General features: G+C 39.8%; 1 protein-coding gene across 3 annotated transcripts in view; it reads left to right on the forward strand.

The window, feature by feature from the left end:
- ACVR1 (activin A receptor, type I) overlaps positions 1-20123 on the forward strand; it is a 155637-nt gene extending 135514 nt beyond the window's left edge. For all 3 annotated transcript variants that reach the window (XM_011949189.1, XM_011949191.1, XM_011949190.1), the window contains 2 exons: positions 17987-18117; positions 18904-20123. In XM_011949189.1, the coding sequence (XP_011804579.1) occupies positions 17987-18117; positions 18904-19038 (266 nt within the window). In that variant the 3' untranslated portion in view covers positions 19039-20123. The remainder of the gene's footprint in view (positions 1-17986; positions 18118-18903) is intronic.
- Positions 20124-21783: the final 1660 nt, after the last annotated feature.

Genomic DNA, 21783 nt, shown 5'->3' on the forward strand with positions numbered 1-21783 from the left:
TGTTTTCAAGTTCAGAAATCTTTCTTCTGCTTGATTTAGTCTCTGGATTGCATTTTTAAATTTCCATTCAGGTTGCTGTGAATGCCATTAATTCACTCTTTTTTATGGGTGAGTAGTATTCTATTATATATATATATCTCATTATGTATATATATCTCATATATATACACACACACATATATACATATATATCTATTATATGTGTAGATAGGTAGACAGATATCTCACAATTTCTTATCCACTTGTTGATTCATGGGCATTTGTGCTAGGTCCATATATTTGCAATTGCAAATTGTGCTGCTGTAAATGTGTGTGCAAGTATCTTCTTTGTATAGTGACTTCTTTTCCTCTGGGTAATCAGTAGTGGAATTGCTGAATCAAATTGTAGTTCTACTTTTCGTTCTTTAAGGAATCTCCACGGTGTTTTCCATAGTGGTTGTACTAGTTTACATTCCCACAAGCAGTGTAGAAGTGTTTCCTTTGCACAGCATCCACACGCCAAAATCTGGTTTTTTTTTGATTTTTTGATTATGGCCATTCTTGCGCGGTAAGTTGGTATCACATTGTGGTTTTGATTTGCAGTTCCCTGATCATTAGAGATGTTGAGTATTTTTAAAATATGTTGACCATTTGTATATCTTCTTTTGAGAATTGTCTATTCATGTCCTCAGCCTACTTTTTGATGAAATGGTTTGTTTTTTTTCTTGCTAATTTGTTTGAGTTCCTTGTAGATTCTGAATAATAGTCCTTTGATGGATGTATACATTGTGAAGATTTTCTCCCACTCTGTGGGTTGTCTGTTTACCCTGCTGACTGTTGCTTTTGCTGTGCAGAAGCTATTTAGTTTAATTAAGTCCCACCTATTTATCTTCATTTTTATTGCATTTGCTTTTGGGCTCTTGGTCATGAAGTCTTTTTCTAAGCCAGTGTCTAAAGGGTTTTTCCAATGTTATCTTCTAGAATTTTTATGTTTCAGATCTTAGATTTAAGTCCTTGATCGATCTTAACTTTATTTTTATATAAGGTGAAGGATGAGGATCCAGTTTTATTCTCCTACATGTGGCTTGCCAGTTATCCCAGCACCATTTGTTGAATAGGACATCCTTCCCCACTTTATGTTTTTGTTTGCTGTGTCAAAGATCAGTTGGCTGTAAATATTTGGGTTTATTTCTGGGTTCTCTATTCTGTTCCATTGGTCTATGTGCCTATTTTTATACCAGTACCATGCTGTTTTGGTGACTATGGCCGTATAGTATAGTTTGAAGTCAGGTAATACATTATTTCCAGATTTGTTCCTTTTGCTTAGTCTTGCTTTGGCTATGTCGGCTTTTTTTTGGTTCCATATACATTTTAGGATCGCTTGTTCTAGTTTTGTGAAGAATGACAGTGGTATTTTTTTGGGAATTTCATTGAATTTGTAGATTGCTTTTGGCATTATGGTGACTTTCACAATAATTAATTCTACCTATCCATGAGCATGGGATATGTTTCCATTCGTTTGTGTCATCTATGATTTCTTTTAGCAGTGTCTTGTAGTTCCTTGTAGAGGTCTTCCCCTTCCTTTGTTAGGTATATTCCTAAGGTATTGTATTGTATTGTATTGTTTGCAGCTACTGTAAAAGGGATTGAGTTCTTGATTTGACTCTCAGCTTGGTTGCTGTTGGTGTATAGCAGAACAATTGATCTGTGTACATTAATTTTGCACCCAGAAACTTTGGTAAGTTCTTTTATCAGTTACAGGAGCTTTTTGGAGGAGTCTTTAGGATTTTCTAGGTATACAGTTATATCATCAGCAAACAGTGACAGTTAGACTTCCTCTTTACCGATTTGCATGCCATTTATTTCTTTGTCTTGTCTGATTGCTCTGGCTAGGACTTCCAGTATTATGTTGAATAGAAGTGGTGAGAGTGGACATCGTTATCTTGTTACAATTCTCAGAGGGAATGCTTTCAGCTTTTTCCCTGTTCAGTATGTTGGCTGTAGGTTTGTCATAGATGACTTTTATTACACTGAGGTATGTCTCTTGTATGCCAGTTTTGTTGAGGGTTTTAATCATAAAGCGATGCTGGATTTTGTCAAATGCTTTTTCTGCATCTATTGAAATGATCATGTGATTTTTGTTTTTATTTCTGTTTATGTGGTGTATTACATTTATTGACTTGCATATGTTAAACCATCCCTGCATCCCTGGTGTGAAACCCACTTGATCATGGTAGATTATTTTTTTGATACGATGTGGGACTTGGTTCACTAGTGTTTTGTTAAGGATGTTTGCATCTATGTTCATCAGGGATATTGGTCTGTATTTTTCTTTTTTTGTTATGTTCTTTCTTGGTTTTGGTATTAGGGTGATACTGGTTTTATAGAATGATTTAGGGAAGATTCTTTCTTTCTCTATCTTGCAGAATAGTGTCAGTAAGATTGGTACCAATTCTTTGGATGTCTGATAGAATTCAGCTGTGAATTCATCTGATCCTGGACTTCTTTTTCATTGGTAATTTTTTAATTACCATTTCAATCTTGCTGCTTGTTATTGGTTTGTTCAGGGTTTCTAATTCTTCCTGGTTTAAGCTAGGAGGATTGTGTATTTCCAGGAATTTATCTGTCTCCTCTAGGTTTTCTAGTTTATGCACTTAAAGGTATTCGTAGTAGCCTTGAATGATCTTTTGTATTTCTGTGGTGTTGGTTGTAATATTTCCCATTTCATTTCTAATTGAACTTATTTGGATCTTCTCTCTTCTTTTCTTGGTTAATCTTGCTAATGGTCTATCAATTTTATTTATCTTTTCAGAGAACCAGCTTTTTGTTTCTTTTATCTTTTGTATTTTTTGTTTCGATTTCATTTAGTTCTGCTCTGAACTTGGTTATTTCTTCTGCTGGGTTTGAGTTTGGTTTGTTCTTGTTTCTCTAGTTCCTTGAGGTGAGGCCTTAGATTGCCTGTTTGTGCTCTTTCAGATGTTTTGATGTATGCATTTAAGGCTATGAACTTTCCTCTTAGCACTGCCTTTGCTCTATTTCAGAGGTTTTGTTAGGTTGTGTCACTATTATCATTCAGTTCAAAGAAATGTTTAATTTCCATCTTGATTTCATTGTTGACCCAGTGATCATTCAGGAGCAGGCAATTTAATTTCCATCTATTTGCATGGTTTTGAAGGTTCCTTCTGGAGTTGATTTCCAATTTTATTTCACTGTGGTCTGAGAGAATACTTGATGTAATTTCAGTTTTCTTAAGTTTATTGAGACTTGTTTTGTGGCCTATCATATGGTCTATCTTGGAGAAAGTTCCCTGCGTTGATGAATAGAATGGATATTCTGTAGTTGTTGGGTAGAATATTCTGTAAATATGTTAAGTCCATTTGTTCTAGGGTATAGTTTAAATCCATTGTTTCTTTCTTATCTTTCTGTCTTGACCTGTCTAGTGCTATCAGTGGAGTATTGAAGTCCCCCACTATTATTGTGTTGCTGTCTGTCTCATTTCTTAGGTCTAGTAATAATTGTTTTATAAATCTGCTAGCTCCAGTGTTAGGTACCTATGTTTAGGATTATGATATTTTCCTGCTGGACAAGGCTTTTATTTGGAGATGGAGTCTCACTCTGTCACCCAGGTTGGAGTGCAGTGGTGCGATCTTCGCTCACTGCAACCTCTACCTCCCAGGTTCAAGCGATTCTCCTGCCTCAGCCTCTTGAGTAGCTGGGATTACAGGCGCCCACCACCACGCCTGGCTAATTTTTGTATTTTTAGGAGAGACGGGGTTTCACCATTTTGACCAGGCCAGTGTCAAACTCCTGACCTCATGATCTGCCCACCTCCGCCTCCCAAAGTGTTAGGATTACAGGCGTGAGCCACCACGCCCGGCTGACAAGGCCTTTTATCATTATTTAGTGTTCCTCTTGTCTTTTTAAAATGCTGTTGCTTTAAAGTTTGTTTTGTCTGATATAAGAATAGCTACCCTTGCTCGCTATTGGTATCCATTTGCATGGAATATCTTTTTGACCCCTTTAAGTTTATTTGAGTCCTTATGTGTTAGGTGAGTCTCTTGAAGGCAGCAGATAGTTGCTTGGTGAATTCTTACCTATTCTGCAATTCTGTATCTTTTCAGTGGTGCATTTAGGCCATTTACATTCAGCATTAGTATTGAAATATGAGGTGCTATTCCTATTCATCATGCTATTTGTTGCCTGAATACCTTGGTTTTTAAAAAATGTATTTATTGTATTTTTTTTTGGTTTTATAGGTCCTGTGAGATTCATGTTTTAAAGAGGTTCCGTTCTGATGTGTTTCCAGATTGGTTTCATGATTTAGAGCTCCTTTTAGCAGTTCTTGTTAGTGCTGGCTTGGTAGTGGCGAATTCTGTCAGCATTTGTTTATCTGAAAAAGACTGAATCTTTCCTTCATTTATCAGTCTTAGTTTCAGGGCATACAAAATTATTGGCTCATAATTGCTTTGTTTAAGGAGGCTGAAGATAGGGCCGCAATCCCTTCTAGCTTGTGGGATCTCTGCTGAGAAATATGCTGTTAATCTGATAGGTCTTGTATCATTTTTTGGATTTCCTTAAGTTGAACTTCACCTTTCTCTGGTGCCTCCTTGATTAGCTTAATAATAGACCTTCTGAATTCTTTTTCTGGCAATTCAGCGATTTTCTTCTTGGTTTGGATCCAGTGCTGGTGAGCTAGTGTGATTTTGGGGGGTTGTTAAAGAACCTTGTTTTGTCATATTACTAGAATTGTTTTTCTGATTCTTTCTCATTTGGATAGGCTGTGTCAGAGGGAAGGTCTAGGGCTCAAGGCTGCTGTTCAGATTCTTTCGTCCCACAGGGTGCTCCTTTTATGTAGTACTCTCCCCCTTTTTCTCGGAATGTGGCTTTCTGAGAGCCAAACTGTAGTGATTATTATTTCTCTTCTGGATCTAGCCACCCACACAGGGCTACCAGTATCCGGGGTGGTATTGGGGGGTGTCTTCACAGAGTCCTGTGATGGGAACTGTCTTCAGGTCTCTCAACCATGGATACCGGCACCTACTCTGGTGGATGTGGCAGGGGAGTGAAGTCGACTCTGTGAGGGTCTTTAGTTGTAGTTGTTGTAGTTGTTTGATGTGCTAGTTTTGTGCAGGTTGGCCTCCTGCCAGGAGGTGGCGCTTTCAAGAGAGTATTAGCTATAATAATATAGGGGAGGATCAGGTGGTGGGCAGGGCCATAGAACTCCCAAGAGAATATGACCTTTATCTTCAGCTACTAGGATGAGTAGAGAAAGACCATCAGCTAGGGGCAGGGTTAGGCGTGTCTGAACTCAGACTCTCCTTGGGTGGTGCTTGCCGTGGCTGCTGTGGGGAATGGGGTTGTGGTTCCCATGTCAGTGGAGTTATGTTCCCAGTATTATGGCTGCCTCTGCTGTGTCATGCAGGTTGTCAGGGAAGTAGGGGAAAGCCAGCAGTTATAGGCCTCACCCAGCTCCCACGCAACCCAAAAGGCATGTCTCACTCCCACCATGCTCCCCACCCCCTCAACACCACCAAGTTTGTTTCCAGGCAGTGGGCCAGCAGGGCTGAGAACTTGCTTCAGGCTACCAGCTTTCTGGCTGAGGAAGCAAGCAGGGCTTGCATGCCTTCCCACCTGTCGAGTCTGGACACCGGATTCATGCCCTCCCCTGAGTTCGGGCAAGGAAACTGCATTCGGTTGGAATTTTTACAAAGTTCAGCTGGAGGTTTCCTTCTCCCTGTGGTCTTTTCCCAGTTCCTCCGGCAGCTGTTCCCAAGGACCACTGTAAGGCAAGTCAGAAATGGCTTCCCCAGGGACCGAGAGCCCATAGGGCATTTCCCGCTGCTTCCTGTGCCCCTGTATTTCATTCAGCTCTCTAAATTGTTTCAGCTCCAGGTAAGGTCAAATCCGTCTTCCATAATCTGGATCTTCAGATTCCCCAGTGAGAGTGTGTGTTTGGGGGTGGACAGTCAGTCCTCCTTTCCCACTTTAATAGTTTGGGCCCTCAGAGTATTTGGGTTGTCTCCCAGGTCCTGCAGGAGCAATCCACTTCCTTCAAAGGGTCCGTTGATTCTTTCAGATTTCCTGGTATATTCCTGGAGTAGTTATTGGAGCAAAGGTTTATGGTGCGAGTCTCCATACATTGTTCTGTCTGAGTGGGAGCTGCAATTTAGTCATGCCTCCTATCTGTCATCTTTTCCTTAACCTCTGTTTGATTTTTTTTAATGATACCTATTTGTTTGTTGAATTTGCCACAGATTGTGAATTGTTTTTCCAATTTCTTTGTGTATTTTTAATGTGTTCTCTGATATCTCACTGAGCTTCTTTAATATTATTTTGAATTTTTTTTCAGGCATTTTACCTAGTTTTTCTTCATTGGAATCTGTTGCTAGAGACTTACTGTGTTCCTTTACTGTGTCATGTTTAATTGTTTTTTTCATGTTCTTTGTGTCTTTACATTGATATCAGCACATCTAGTGTAACCTTTGTTTCTCCCAGTTTTGTGGTTTGGTTTTTGTAGGGAAAGACTATTTCCTATATTGGGTTGGTAGAGTGCTTTGATTCTGGGTAGGTTCACTAGTGTAGTATCCGTATGATTACTTCAACTGTTATTGGCGCCAGTGGTGTCTGTGAGTCTTTTTTAGTTTAGGCTGAGATTAATGGAGGCTGTGGTGAGGCTTTTCTTGGGATGGGGATGCCAGGAAGACTGGTCCTTGGGACAAGTGGTTGTGGCAGCAAGCCAGGCATGCTGATCCTTTGCTTCTCGGTGGCATATGTGAGCACCAATGGAATCAATTCCAATGGACTAATCCTTGTGTCTCCAGGCATCTTGCTTAGGGCCCAGCAGTGGCAGCAGTGGGTTAGGTAGACAGGCTGGTCATCAGGCTTCTGGGTGGCATGTGTGGCATTGATGATGGCAGTAGTGGAATGGGCCAGCCATTGGGCCTCCAGGCAGCAAGCTTGGGTACCAGCCAACTGGGAAGGCCAGTCACCAGGTCCCCAGGAGGCATGCGCAGGCTCCAGTGGTGACCAGCAGGGCAGGTCATTCCCTAGGCTGTCAGATGATGTGTGTGCAGGTGCTGGCAGGGTGGATGGACTCATCCTCAATCCCCCAGAGGGTATACATACACACTGGTGGTGGCAGGGGGCTGAGCAGACAATCTCTAGGCCCCCAGATGATGCATATGGGCCCTGACAGGGGCAGCACTGGGTGGGATGAACCTGTCCTCAGGCCTCCCATTGGTGCACATGGGTGTAGGCTGTGATGGGTGGAGCAAGTTGATCCCTAGACCCTTGGAAGTGGTGCTTAGGCACTGCAAGTGGTGATTCTTGGTGGAGGAAACCTTTCTTCAGACCTCCAGATGGCATGCTTGGGCCCTAGTGGTGATTGGGGCAGACCTGTTTTCAGACCCCTCTGATCGTGCCTGTAGACATCAGGGATAGTGGGTGGACTGGTTCGTATTTCATTCTTGTCTTCCTCCATCTTCCTATTTTACCTTTCTTCCCACCCTCCTTACTTTTTTGCTCTTCTCACAAGGAAGTTTTAACTTGAGGAGAATGATCAAGTACATCTAAGGGTGAATTCTGCTATTTTTTAGGTGTTTTTACTTGTTAAGTTTGGATTGTTGAGAAAAGGCTCAATTTTTGCACTCAGAAGTCACTTATTTATAATGAGCAGACTGTACCTACTGAACGAGTCAAATTTAAATGCAGGAAACCCTGCATAGATGGCCTATGTTGATCTGCTTGTAAGTAGTTTTATTAAATGGCGATGCCTTAGCAGTTAAAGAAGCACTTGTCATTTTTAACCTGTGTTCCCTACAGTGCGCTCTCACCCTTGCCTTTCATGTACCCAAATCAGCCACGAATATACTGTTGAACTTTACTTTCAGTACATTGTATTCTGAAAGCACTAAGTATACTCTTTCAAATTGGGCATGCCCCAACTACCCACAAAGTGGTTTTTATAGCAAAATCCCTTGAATTAACTAGATGAACCTCTTCATATCTTCACAACTGAAAATCTTATTTCACAGAGCATGTGTCTGAAACTATTCCAGGAAAACAGAAGAAAATGCCATATATTTAGATTAATGTTCATTTCCAAAAGATGCTTTACATTTTAGCCTCCTGTGACCCACTGGAATCCTGGATTTGAAGAAATAATGCATGAAGTCTCTAATAGCTGTTTTCCATTCCACGTTCCACTGATGTTTTCTTCTAAGGATTGAGGTTTGTGGGACAATCATAGTTTTCGTGAATAGCACAGCCAGAGATGAGGACTTTCTGTGAGGTAGTGGAATTGGGGTAATTTATATAGTTTTGGTGTACAATAATTAAAATTGGCATGCCTTTAGGTGGCTTTTTTTTTCTAATAGCAGAGTGGATCTGCTTTGAACAAACCATCTGAGGATATCAAAGTAAGTGTTCAGATTAAACATACATGGATTGTAAATTGACGGTTCTTTTTCTTTTTTTTTTTATATGAATGTTTTCTTGGTAATCGTTTCTCAACCATTGGAAGCTGCTGCCTTGCAGTTTGTGCCCTTGATGCCCCTTGAGAATTGTTTGCAACAGAGAAATTGTTTTGCAGGTTTATAAAGTTCTGAACTTTGCCTGAAATTGCACATCGGCTTCATTTCCTCACCCCCTCCCCAATCATTCTTGAACACCTTCAGACTGAAAATTTTAATTCTGATTAGTTTATCTTAACAAACAATTTAGAGAAGGATTGGTGTCCAAATAAACTGTGTGATGTGGAACTTGCCCCAGATGAAGAGGAAGTTGGCGTTCCATAGCTAGACAGTAGCATTTCCAGCTGTGGGGGTGCCGGAGCTGAGCCAAGCAGGCCTGCTCAGCAGAGACCTGGGATTCAGGCTTTGTAAGAACTCGTGTTGCAAACCCGCTCCCTGTGTTGCAGGCATAAACCCAAGTGGCTTTTAAAGATCAGCTGTGATTAATAGTAGTCAGTTTGAAGTCAGAGTCATCAGTTTAAAATTTAGCTCAACAAATGGTGGCTTGCTTGGTAGTGCCTGTGTTTAACATTATTTTTGAAAAAAAAAAAGGACGGTAGAGGAAGGGAGAATGTTTTGATTGTTTTCTGATTTATTGATCTCTCCCTTGCATCATCACCAAGACTGTTAACTAGTTCCCAGAATGTTGTGGGTGGAGCTTCTGTGCTGTGATGTGGTTTGATTTTTTTAGAGGGGCGGTAAGGGTATCTCCTGTCTCATTTAAAATTATCTACTGTCCTTTGGCAATGACTAATTTGATATTTTCTCTTTTTGTTCTCTGTTCCCTCTTCTATGAACATTCACGTGTGTACACACACAATGTATACTCCCTCACCCACAAATCAGTTTATCTAAACTTAAACCTGTAAATACTCGATGCTGCTTGCAAACCTGTTGTTACTACTGTTAATCTTTTAATTATTACTCTCCCAAAACAGAAAAAAATGAGTAGAAAGAGAAATTTTGCCTTCAAATTTCAACATTTACATATTTTTCTACTTCTGTATGCACTGATTTTTAAAACATAGCTGTAATCATATATAGATATAATTCCGTATCATCTTTTTTATTCGTGCTTGTTAAATGTTGCTTAAGTCTCTTTTTATTTTAAATGGTCACATGATATCTTATTAGCTTAACCATTTCTATATTGTTAGATATCCTGTTTCTACCATTTGGGGCTTATTGTAGACATTTTTGTGCATATGATGATTTCGTTTGGGGAACTGATTCTTAATCTGAAAAGAAGTAGACTTAATAGGTCAAAGAATATGGGTATTTTTATGGCTTGACACATATTGCCAAGTTGCTTTTCATAACAGCTGTACTAATTTACAATATCCCCCATACCCAAGGGTGTGATGTACCTGTTTCATTTTCTTACCAGCTTTAGGAACTGTCATTAAAAGAATATATATTTTTGAAATTATTGCATATAAAATGTATCTCATTTAACTATATGAATATTTTCGGTGAGGAAGGTCATTATAATGATATATCCTTTGAGTTTCTGAATCCATTATAAAAATTGATGACCAGATAGTTCTCTTGGAGTACTATGATCCTCAAGTGAACCATGAGCATAAAAATATGTTGCATTTTTTATTTTTTATTGGAGTTTTACATTTATTTGCTACTAATAATAAACCTCATGCTGTTTCTTTACAGGAAATGAGAGTTGAGTCCATTTTTGCGTCTGAACATTTCTCAATAATGTCCTTTGGAATTTACTTTTGGTGGTTAATTTGACATTGAATTTGGAATTGGTAGGAAAGAAAATGGTTTTCTTCCCTTCCCTGTGTGAATTTTCTATATGAACTTAAGGCAGGGGTTCACTTGGATCAATAGTTTTTAAACTGGAATGTGCATCACAGTCACCTAGAGTGCTTAAGACACAGATTCCTGGGGCCCAGCCCTAGCATTTCTGATTTGGTAGTTCTAAGGTAAGAAAATGTGATGTCAAGGCTCCCATCCAAATACACACTGGGGTTTTTGAAAAAAGACAGTGTGCCCAGATTGAATAGACAAACACCAATTTGGTTGGACACGTTAGCGTGATGTCCTTCTGTCTTCCTTGCTGTGGTTCTCCTAGGGCCATTTCACTGCACACAGAAGAAGCCTGTGTGAAGAGTGCCCTCTAGAACTGTGTGGGGTTTGTGCTGGGTCTGTGGGAGGCAGTGAAATGGAATCACTAACATTCCAGGGTCTGACGTCATACTCTCTGACTCAATGACTTACATCAGTTTCGTTATTAAAATATATATATGTATATCTACTTTAAAGGGTTATGGTGATTAAAATGAGATCGTATATGTAAAGCATCCCGTGTGTCTGGTATAAGAAAGTGCTTTGGTCCGGTTTCCTTTCCATGGAAAATGGGTGATGAAGGCCACCCAGGAGCTTGCAGATCACAGTGGCCATCTTCTGCCTCTTGTTTTGCTACCTCTTGGCCCTGGTACATTTGTTTCCCCTCTTCACTGCCCACAGGAAGGCTCTGTGGACATACTCTTTTTTCACTGTTACTGACTTTGGTTATTTTATGATGGAATCCAGGGTTAAAATGTATCAAAAACCACTTGTATCTCATAGAAAAATCCTTGCTGGCCAAGCTGCGCCTCTTATGGGGTGGGGACTAGGACATACTTGTTAGAATAAGCTTATATTTGGTGCACTTACTTTGAAAAAAGAACCTCTTCTAATGAATCTTTGAGGCAGCCAGGGAGCTGCTTGTGTGCTTCTGCTCCTAAGTGCAATGGGGCTTGTGTATGGAAACCATGACAACTCTTATTTTTGTCAGCAACTCAATATTCAACATGTTTCATGACGTTAATTACCTACTTTTGTGTGTATTAAGGTTTGCAAAAGAGGATGAATCATATTAGGGCCAATTTTTCATATTAATTTCAGTTTTGTTTTGTTTTTTGTTTTGGTTTTAAAATTTAGGACGTGACTGGGGGCAGGAATATGGAGGTGGGGTGGGAGGGAAGAATTATTTTCCCCGACTTCCTGGAATTTCATATGCCTGATTTAGAGATCCAGAACGGAGGAGAGTAGTCAACTAACCTCATGAGAAAATAAATTAAAGGCTGAAAAAGTTTATTGACTGCTGTTTACTGACTAGTAGTCTCTTTGCCTTGACACACCTCTAAAAGCAGTCTTCCACCAAGACAAATATCTGTATCATAAGCCTTATAACAGCCACAGCATTCAGTGAATGATACATTTTTCTGAAGAAGCCTTCCGTCATAGCTACCAAATGTTTGGAACTCTTGTGGTACTCCTCTCTTTCTCGGTTTTGGAGGTATGCAAGCTCTAAGGCTGTCTTGTTCATAGTTTAACTCAGGGAATAGCCATGCAGCGTCTCTAGTCTTTTTGCCCTCTCCTTTGGCAACTTACAGTAATATTGACACATGTTTTTAGTAGGGTCCAACTACACAGTAATCTGTAAACCATTTACTTTTGCTGTGTTACATCGATGAGAATTCCAACAATAGAAATTAATTTTATAATTTTAACAGATTCCTGAGAATGCAGTTAGTTTGGACTTTGAGTAATGTACATGGTTCTGTAAGCCCATGAATTACAATGGGCTAGAGGGGCAGGACACAGCTGTCACAGCATGTACTTTACCCAGCATGGGACAAGGCTGTCTTTCCAACTCCTGCTTTCAGGAAGAAGTGCCTGCCATGAGTTACAGGAATGCCTGAGGTACTGATTCTCATAACCCTCTGGCAGTGCAGCAGGGCCGAGGGGCCAGAACTCGGGCTGTCATCTCCTCTGCCATGAACAACCTCATCCATTTATTCATCAGTCATATTTTATCTGTGCCATGGGATGAGAAATATCTCGAAGCCCTTTTGTGAGGTCTGTTAGGTTAAGTAACACAAATATTGGATATACCTTTTTGAATCATGTCTCACCAGGAAGAATGATGCCTTTCTGTGAACTCAGTGTTTCCCAAGATTCATTCATTCATACTACCCTCATCATTTTTTTCCATATCCAAATGCTACTTTGTACCATCATTTACAGAATCTTTTCCTTCAAATTGGCTCTTTTTGAAGTTAATTTTGTTTTGAAAGGAAATTATTATCACTGCTGGAAATGGAAAACCAGTATCACATGGCATAAAATGGAAGGTAACTATGAAAATAAATGTGTAACTAATGAGATGAAAAAGTTTAGTTCATGAACCATACCAAATTTTCTCACGTGCCACACCTGAAGGAAACACTGTATTCACTTATAGTCCTCTCAGATGCCAGATATGGGCCATTTTCTTTTTTTCCCTCTCTAAAATAGTGTACTTCTAATGTTCTGTTGTCTGAAGGATTTCAGCACTTCTGTAGGAGTTAATTGTTAAAAATAGCTCTCTATATGGATATACATGCCAGAGAGTCTGTCCTCATTACCTGGATATCTGATGTGACTACCCAAGTTGGAGGGGATGTCACATAAAATATAGGGTATGCTATTACATTTATAAAATGTTAAAAGTTCCAAATTTGGCAAATGCATCTAACCTTGAGAGTTTTGAAAAGGGATTGTGGACATATATAATCAACATTTCTTTGTGTATTTAGTGTCTGTAATACACTAGGTGTGTGTTAGGCTCAAGCACTTGAGCAAAATAACCCCCAGAATATCTGATTAAAAGGTGCTTACATTCTTGTTGAACAGTCAAATTATTATAAATAAATAGATCAAGCCACTGTGGTTGAGGTATATAGGAAGGTGACTGAGTATGGGGGTGAGGGCACTAAACTTCATTTAAGCCCCTGCGTTGTGGTAGCAGGATGGGACAGTCTTCTTGGAAGGTGAGAAGCATGAACTGAGTCATCCGTGGGTTGAATAAGAGCATAGTTGGACAAGTTTGGGAGGATGTGAGGTGCAGGTGGGAATGAGAAAAAACTTGACCATGATGACAATTGGTATGTCAGACAAAAGGTAGAGCTGAAGGATCCCATAAAGGTGCCCTATTGATGGAACTACAAGTAATTCTGGTGTGGCTGATGTCCAGGTATGTGAAGGACAGTGGTGGGGAATGGACTTTAGTGGGAAAGGAGTGGGCTCCCATGGACGGCACTGATGGAATACATGCAGAGGAGGGGCATGATGAGCTCCTTTCTCAACTTTCTGCTACAGATCTCACTGGGAGCAGTGGGATAGGGTGGAGGTTGGCAGGGAAGGACTGACGTAGAGAGACCTGTGTGTCCCACATGCAGCTGTCAAGCGGAAAGAAAGTGGGTGTCTAGTTCAGGGCCTCGGGGGCAAGACCTTGAGGGAGGACTTGTTTCTGGACATTTGTGAGGCCACTGGTGTTTCATGCTTTTCGAAGTGCATATCTAGGACATATTTGATCTGCACGTTGGCTTTGTGATGTGTGCTTTGAAGGTATTGGAAAACTAAGGCCTGGCAGCTAAGGGGTTTACTCAGAGCCGTATAGCAAACTAATGGGAGGGATATTGGTTGATGAAGATAGGCTTACCCCAGAAAAGAGAAAACTTTCAACTAGACATATGCCCAGGAAAAAACTATTGTATAAATCAGACACCCCTGTCAAAAGTTGTGGGGGCGTAGGTTATGAATAATGTTTTTGATTTCTTTCTCGTGGCCCTTTGAGTCACGCTGGCCGCCTTAAATGGGAGGCGAGGCCTGGCTCAGTCTGTTCCGTCCCTGGCCACCATTTAAGAGCGCCTCTTCCCCTGCCTTCCTGTGTCGTTTGTTGTTTGTACTGCTCATTTGGCACTTGAAGTGCTTTGTATTTTTAGTTACTTGCCTGAATTCATGCTGTGCTCTTTGCTGGCTCACGATTTGGCAGTAACTTCTTGGGTGCTGCCTCTAAAGGACTTAGAGTTCACTTTTTTGCCTGGCTACGCTGATTATCACTTTCTGGCAGAAATGAGGCACTGTTGTCAATCAGTTATTTCCTACCTTGACAACATGCGTCACCTCGCAGCCTGGCCTCACCTCCTGTCCCTATCTTCTCCCCTGGCTCTCCTGCCACCACATGCACCCATTTCAGCCCCAGAGAACTTCTCTCCATCTCTCCAACATCAGAGGATGGTTTGTCAGTTCTTGTCCTTGCCCCATAGCCTCCCTCTGCCTGGAATGCACCCACTCCGTGGGGGTTTCTCTTCCCTGTCATCTTTTCTGCCTTGCAAACTCTTGATCTTTCTAGTCTGCCCATGCCCCACTTCCCTCCTGGAAAGCTTACCTGTGCTTCCACGGCACCCGGTTTATGTATGGGGACTTGGGATACCGTGGAGGTGTTTTCTCCTGTGAGCACTGCCAAGTGCCACTGTCCCTCCCCACCGTCTTCTCTGTGCTCTTCCCTCTATAGCTAGTCTGTAATTTTTTTTCTTTCACTTTTCTCATTATTCTCATCACCAACACTGCATCTTTCTCTTTTCTTTCTTTTCTTTTTTTTTGGAGACGGAGTCTCTCTCTGTCACTAGGCTGGAGTGCAGTGGCACTATCTCTGCTCACTGCAACCTCCGCCTCCCAGGTTCAAGCGATTCTCCTGCCTCAGCCTCCTGAGTAGCCTGGACTACAGATGCATGCCACCACACCCAGCTAATTTTTGTAGTAGAGACGGGGTTTCACCATGTTGCCAGGATAGTCTTGATTTCTTGACCTTGTGATCCACCCACCTCGGCCTCCCAAAGTGCTGGAATTACAGGCATGAGCCACTGTTCTTTTTTCATTTTTTTATCCCTCCTGCCAAGCGCAGTCTCGGGCACACACAGCTAATCAAAATGGTCATTGAGAATTTAGGATCTCAAAGTGAAAGTAGAATGAGAATTTCTAATATAGTTTTGCCTTTCAAGATATGAAATAAATGGGTGAAAAAATATTTTGAGGTTCTTTTTGACAAGATTTCCATTGTCTAAGGGGAAAAAAATGAGAGACTTATCCTGCTTTTCCACTAGATTTTGATTTCCTTGGAAAACAAGAGCATGTCTTATATTTTTATCACTCTCAGCATTTAATACGGCATCCCACCATAGTAGTAATGCACTTTCAACTGATTTATTGCTTTCCTTGATCAGAGGGAGTTCCTAGTGACTGTTCGAGCTTAATCCCAGGTTTATTTTATTTTGGAGAAGTATGGCCAGCGTCAGGTGAAAACAATCAACAGTTGGCCAATGATTGAGGAAAAAGAGGCTTGACTAAGTCCCAGGGATAATCAATTAAATGGTCTTTTAAAAATAACTTGACTCCTTTTATTAAAACATGGGGACATTTAATAAAATTAAAATGTGGGAAACGGAAACAAAAGGGTAAATTTCAGCTTTGTATAGTGAAATTCATTTTTGGTATCACCAGATCTCATGTTTTAAAAATCCAGCCATGCTTTGTTTTCTTTTGCATTTATAGAAAACTTCAACTTTGTATTACTGTTCACATTCACATAACCCTTTCTAAGCTCAACAGGTAAATTACTCCAAATAGATGGCTGTTATGCTAGATATTTAAATATTAAGGTAGGCTATTAAATATACTCTCTTTCAGAAAAATTGAGAGATGGTGAAGGGCACATGTCTTACTGTTTTCTGTAAATTTTTGTGACCCTAGAAAACATATAAAATATCTCTCTAGGTCCATGTTCAGCTGTATTTTAGATGGTGTCTGTTAGTACTGAAAATAATTAAAAGATATTTGTTTGAATGCTTCCTGGGATTCTTACAGGAGAAGAAGGGCCTCTAAGATGAGGTGTTCCAAGACTTCTGAGAGTAGCAGTTTATACCCAGTATGGCCTGTTTATGATTTGCCAGGAAGGTTTTAATCCACTGACTGATATGCATTTCAAATGCAGTTACACAATGTGGGTAAGTTATTTGGAATTAACTAGTTTTTTTGTTTTGTTTTTTTTTTTCTTGGGAGACAGAATCTCACTCTGTCACCCAGGCTGGAGTGCAGTGGTGTGACCTTGGCTCATTGCAACATCCATCTCTCGGGTTCAAGCGAATCTTGTGCCTCAGCCTCCTGAGTTAGCTGGAACTACAGGCATATGCCACTACACCCGGCTAATTTTTGTATTTTTAGTAGAGATAGGGTCTTGCTGTGTTGCCCAGGCTTGTCTCGAACCCTGACATCATGTGGTCCACCCGCCTTGGCCTCCCAAAGTGCTGAGATTACAGGCGTGAACCACCACACCCAGCCTAGATTTTTAAAAAATACAATTTAGACTAGTTTCCATCTCAAATGTAAACCTTTATTTAGCCAAATTTGTGAAGTTTTAAAAAGATCTATAGTATTTCTTGAAAAGATGCTCCTTATCATAGCTAATCTTTTGCATAAATGGTTTGTATTTGTATGGAATTTGTAAGAATAGATTCCCACTGTTAGTAATTTCTATGATAAATGAAAAGGGAATTGAAGCTTTTCAGGTGGCTTCTAGGAACTAGAACAACTGAATTACAACTTTCCTCACTGTCTCCTTCTGTCCCCTCCAACAACTTTTTAGGTATTTAGGAATAGAAGAAAGACCTGGAGGAAGAAAAGAGAGCAGTAAACCAAGTTATTACCTCATTGTTTGAACCCTTTGTTGAGGGAAAAGAAATAATAGATGTCTTGGTTTTATGTCTATGAAGGGGAAGAATCCATTTTCTAATTCCAAATAATGAAGTTAAACATTTTTCTGTTTAAGGAGTTGATATAATTCTGCTGGAAAAGAAAAGGTTTCCAGGCCATTGGAAATGATGCAGGGGCAGAAGCTGAAATTAGCTACTTTTCACATTTGCTTTCGGGCAGAGGAAGAGCTCATTATTTACCCTTCTTTTCCTCTGCCTTCCCATGTGGCTATCCTCTCTGCATTTTATTTTATGCCTTCAATATGATTGTAAATAATAGAACCATCAGTCAGACAGCTGTGCCTAGCAGTTAGTGGGTACTCAGTACATGTAGAATGAATTAATGAGGAAATGAGTATTTCCTATTATATTATTTGCATCCCTCCTAATGGAAGAGATTAATGTATAACAATGTTTTTCTTAAAATATTTTTATAACAAAAAAGGGGTATTTTGATGATGGTCTTGGTTTATTACTCCCTAGCTCTAGTTTGTGGACAACTTTTTATTTCTATTTATGGTTTGAAGCCACTAGATTCATGTGCTTTCCCTAGATGGCTTGGGTGTTTTTGATCACCAAAGGAATTTTTGTTCTATGTCTCCAGTGCCCTGTTGGGCATTACAGGGCTATTAATATACACTGTGGGAGAATTTTGCTAATAGTTATGATTACATGAGAAGTTTTCACGTATTTCCTTCCAACAATTATCCTTCTTCCAGTACCCCTGCAGGGTGTATATTTATTGCCTTTTTCTCCGCCTGTTTTAGGACCTACCTTTAGCTTCCAGGACTGCCCTGAGGTATGAGGAAGGTGATTAGTATTTTCTTCTGTCACATTGTAACCTGTGACACCCGTCAGTGAAATCTTGGGGGAACCTGTACTCTCTTGCTAACCCAACACAATTCTTGTCCTTGTGTGCAGGTATAGTGGAGGATTACAAGCCACCGTTCTACGACGTGGTTCCCAATGACCCAAGTTTTGAAGATATGAGGAAAGTAGTCTGTGTGGATCAACAAAGGCCAAACATACCCAACAGATGGTTCTCAGACCCGGTAAGAATGCCAGTGTCTCAGTTTTAGAGCTTTTTTCCATTGTTTGCTATTTGTTTCCCTTTGAGTTTCAACTGGTATAGCATCTGAGTGATCTGTCCTGTGTATCTGTTGTTTTCTCTTCCTATTTTATGTAGAAGGGTTTAGATCTAGTAGAGTAAGCTCAGACAAATACTCCCATTCTCGAAGAAGCCATATCTGATAGGGTTTGCTAGTGAATGACCATATTTGTAAGAATTTCTATGAATGAGCAGCTCCAAGAATTGGGAGACTCATGACTACCGCTACTAGCCCTAAGACTGCAGTTTCATATATAAACCAAGAGACTTTAAGTGAAGCTTTTAACCTCCTTTCCATCTCTGCATATCTGAAATCCCAAACACAAGCTGCTGAATGCTGAAGATCCTGCATTGCTACTCATAAGTAGTAGTAGATATAAAACAATGAGAAATGACCCTGTTTGGAAATTTCAGGATTATCTCTAGGTTAGTATTGCTGCTTTTAGCACCCATAAAATCATTAAGGGGTCCAATCTGGCCTATGTCATTTATCTGATAAAGTAAATTGGTAGCATTAAGAGTCCAAAGGACAGAGTTCATGAAACTCTACGAGTGGCCTCTTTATCCGTGGTTAAAGCTTGAATATTTGTTTAAAGAAGATGACAGTAACATAACTCGAATTTCACAAGACCTGCGAGTTCTTCAGAATAGTTGACATGATATCAGCCCAGCTTCCAGAGCCACTAAAAAGCCAGTTTGTCATTATAGTATTTGCTCTTTCTCTCCTCAGACATTAACCTCTCTGGCCAAGCTAATGAAAGAATGCTGGTATCAAAATCCATCCGCAAGACTCACAGCACTGCGTATCAAAAAGACTTTGACCAAAATTGATAATTCCCTCGACAAATTGAAAACTGACTGTTGACATTTTCATAGTGTCAAGAAGGAAGATTTGACGTTGTTGTCATTGTCCAGCTGGGACCTAATGCTGGCCTGACTGGTTGTCAGAACAGAATCCATCTGTCTCCCTCCCCAAATGGCTGCTTTGACAAGGCAGACATCGTACCCAGCCATGTGTTGGGGAGACATCAAAACCACCCTAACCTCGCTCGATGACTGTGAACTGGGCATTTCACGAACTGTTCACACTGCAGAGACTAATGTTGGACAGACACTGTTGCAAAGGTAGGGACTGGAGGAACACAGAGAAATCCTAAAAGAGATCTGGGCATTAAGACAGTGGCTTTGCATAGCTTTCACAAGTCTCCTAGACACTCCCCACGGGAAACTCAAGGAGGTGGTGAATTTTTAATCAGCAATATTGCCTGTGCTTCTCTTCTTTATTGCACTAGGAATTCTTTGCATTCCTTACTTGCACTGTTACTCTTAATTTTAAAGACCCAACTTGCCAAAATGTTGGCTGCGTACTCCACTGGTCTGTCTTTGGATAATAGGAATTCAATTTGGCAAAACAAAATGTAATGTCAGACTTTGCTGCATTTTACACATGTGCTGATGTTTACAATGATGCCGAACATTAGGAATTGTTTATACACAACTTTGCAAATTATTTATTACTTGTGCACTTGGTAGTTTTTACAAAACTGCTTCGTGCATATGTTAAAGCTTATTTTTATGTGGTCTTATGATTTTATTACCGAAATGTTTTTAACACTATACTCTAAAATGGACATTTTCTTTTATCATCAGTTAAATTCACATTTTAAGTGCTTCACATTTGTATGTGTGTAGACTGTAACTTTTTTTCAGTTCATATGCAGAACGTATTTAGCCATTACCCACGTGACACCACCGAATATATTACTGATTTAGAAGCAAAGATTTCAGTAGAATTTTAGTCCTGAACGCTACGGGGAAAATGCATTTTCTTCAGAATTATCCATTATGTGCATTTAAACTCTGCCAGAAAAAAATAACTATTTTGTTTTAATCTACTTTTTGTATTTAGTAGTTATTTGTATAAATTAAATAAACTGTTTTCAAGTCAAACAGTGAAATTGTTTTTCAAAATATAAAAAAGATCTGTGTTAACATTACGCATTTTATTATGGGAGCAATAGAAGCACAAAACTAATTTGTAAATTGAATTTGCTTTTTAAATCTACTCATGCACTTACGTAAGACATCATAAGGATGTCTTACAGCTTGAATTTGGTAAAAGAAAATTTGTTTCTTCCTTTGGCTGTGATTTTTTGGTTTTTTCTTTTTCAGTCAGTTTCTCCAGCTGTAAGGTGAGGGTAACAGATATCTCTGACCTGCCTTTCTTGCAGGGGGTTATAGTGAGTGTAAACAGGAAGGAGGATGTTAAAGCATTTTGTTAGTGAAAGGTTCCACGTGAGTGTAAAGTGGTCTTATGCATCCCCCCTTACTGCTTGGGAGAGTCCATTCTTGGTTTTTTCACTTCTTGTACACAAGATTAAAAAGGTAGAGTTAGCAGTAGCCCAATAAGAGAAGAGGTGTGAACATGCTGGAATGTCTTCCAGAGGTAAGTTAATAACTTCATTAGGATGCATGCATTTACTTGGAAGGTATATATTAGAATCACTTTTTTTTAATTAAAAATTAAAATTTTAATTTGTGTTACAGATAACATAAAATTTACTAATTTTAAAGTGTACGTTAACTACATTCACCTTGTGCTACTATCGCCATCATCCATCCACAGAACTCACGTGAAACTGAAACTGTATCTGTCAAACAATAACTCCCCATTCCTCCCTCCTTGGTCCCTGGCAACCATTATTCTACTCTGTGTCTCTGTGAGTTTGATTACTCTAAGCACCTCATGGAATCATGTAGTATTTGTCCTTTTGTGAGACTGGTTTATTTTACTTAACATTATATCTTCAAGGTTCATTCATGTTGCAGCATGTGTTTGAATTTCCTTCCTTTTTCAGGCTGAATAATACTCCACATTTGTATATAGAAACTGCTTATCCGTCCATCCACTGAGGGACACTTGAGTTGCTTCCATCTTTTGGCTTTTGTGAATAATGCCGCCATGAACATGAGTGTGCAAATGTCTCTTTGAGTTCTTGCTTTCTACTCTTTTGGGTATATGCCCAGAAGCGGAATGGTGTTACATTTAACTGTTATTAAAATATTACATAACCACATCAAAGTATACATATATAAAAGTGTACAACCCTATGAATTTTTATGAATTTATTACATCCATGGAAGCAGCACCCAGATGAGGAAGCAGAGCATGCCAGAAGTCTCCCTCTTGCTGCTACCTCACTCTCCAACCCCAAGAGTAACCCCCTTCCGGACAGCTAAGAGCATTGATCATATTCATTTCTTACTGAAGACTTTATAAATGGAATCATACAAGATGTGTACATGCAGGAGTGCACTCTCTGGGTAACAGGGTCCAGTATATGTTAGGCTTTAGTATATGTTACCAAACTGTCTTCTTCACAAAGGGTTATTCAGTGTTTATTCCCATTAGCCGCCCATGAGAGTTCTGGTTCTCAATCTTCAACAGTACTTAGTATGTTCTTACTTTTCTTTCTTTTTTTTTTATTTTATTTTATTTTATTATACTTTAAGTTTTAGGGTACATGTGCATAACGTGCAGTTTTGTTACATATGTATACTTGTGCCATGTTGGTGTGCTGCACCCGTCAACTCGTCAGCACCCATCAAT

Source organism: Colobus angolensis, unplaced genomic scaffold (assembly GCF_000951035.1).
Source record: "Colobus angolensis palliatus isolate OR3802 unplaced genomic scaffold, Cang.pa_1.0 Scaffold292, whole genome shotgun sequence".
NCBI lineage: Eukaryota > Metazoa > Chordata > Mammalia > Primates > Cercopithecidae > Colobus > Colobus angolensis.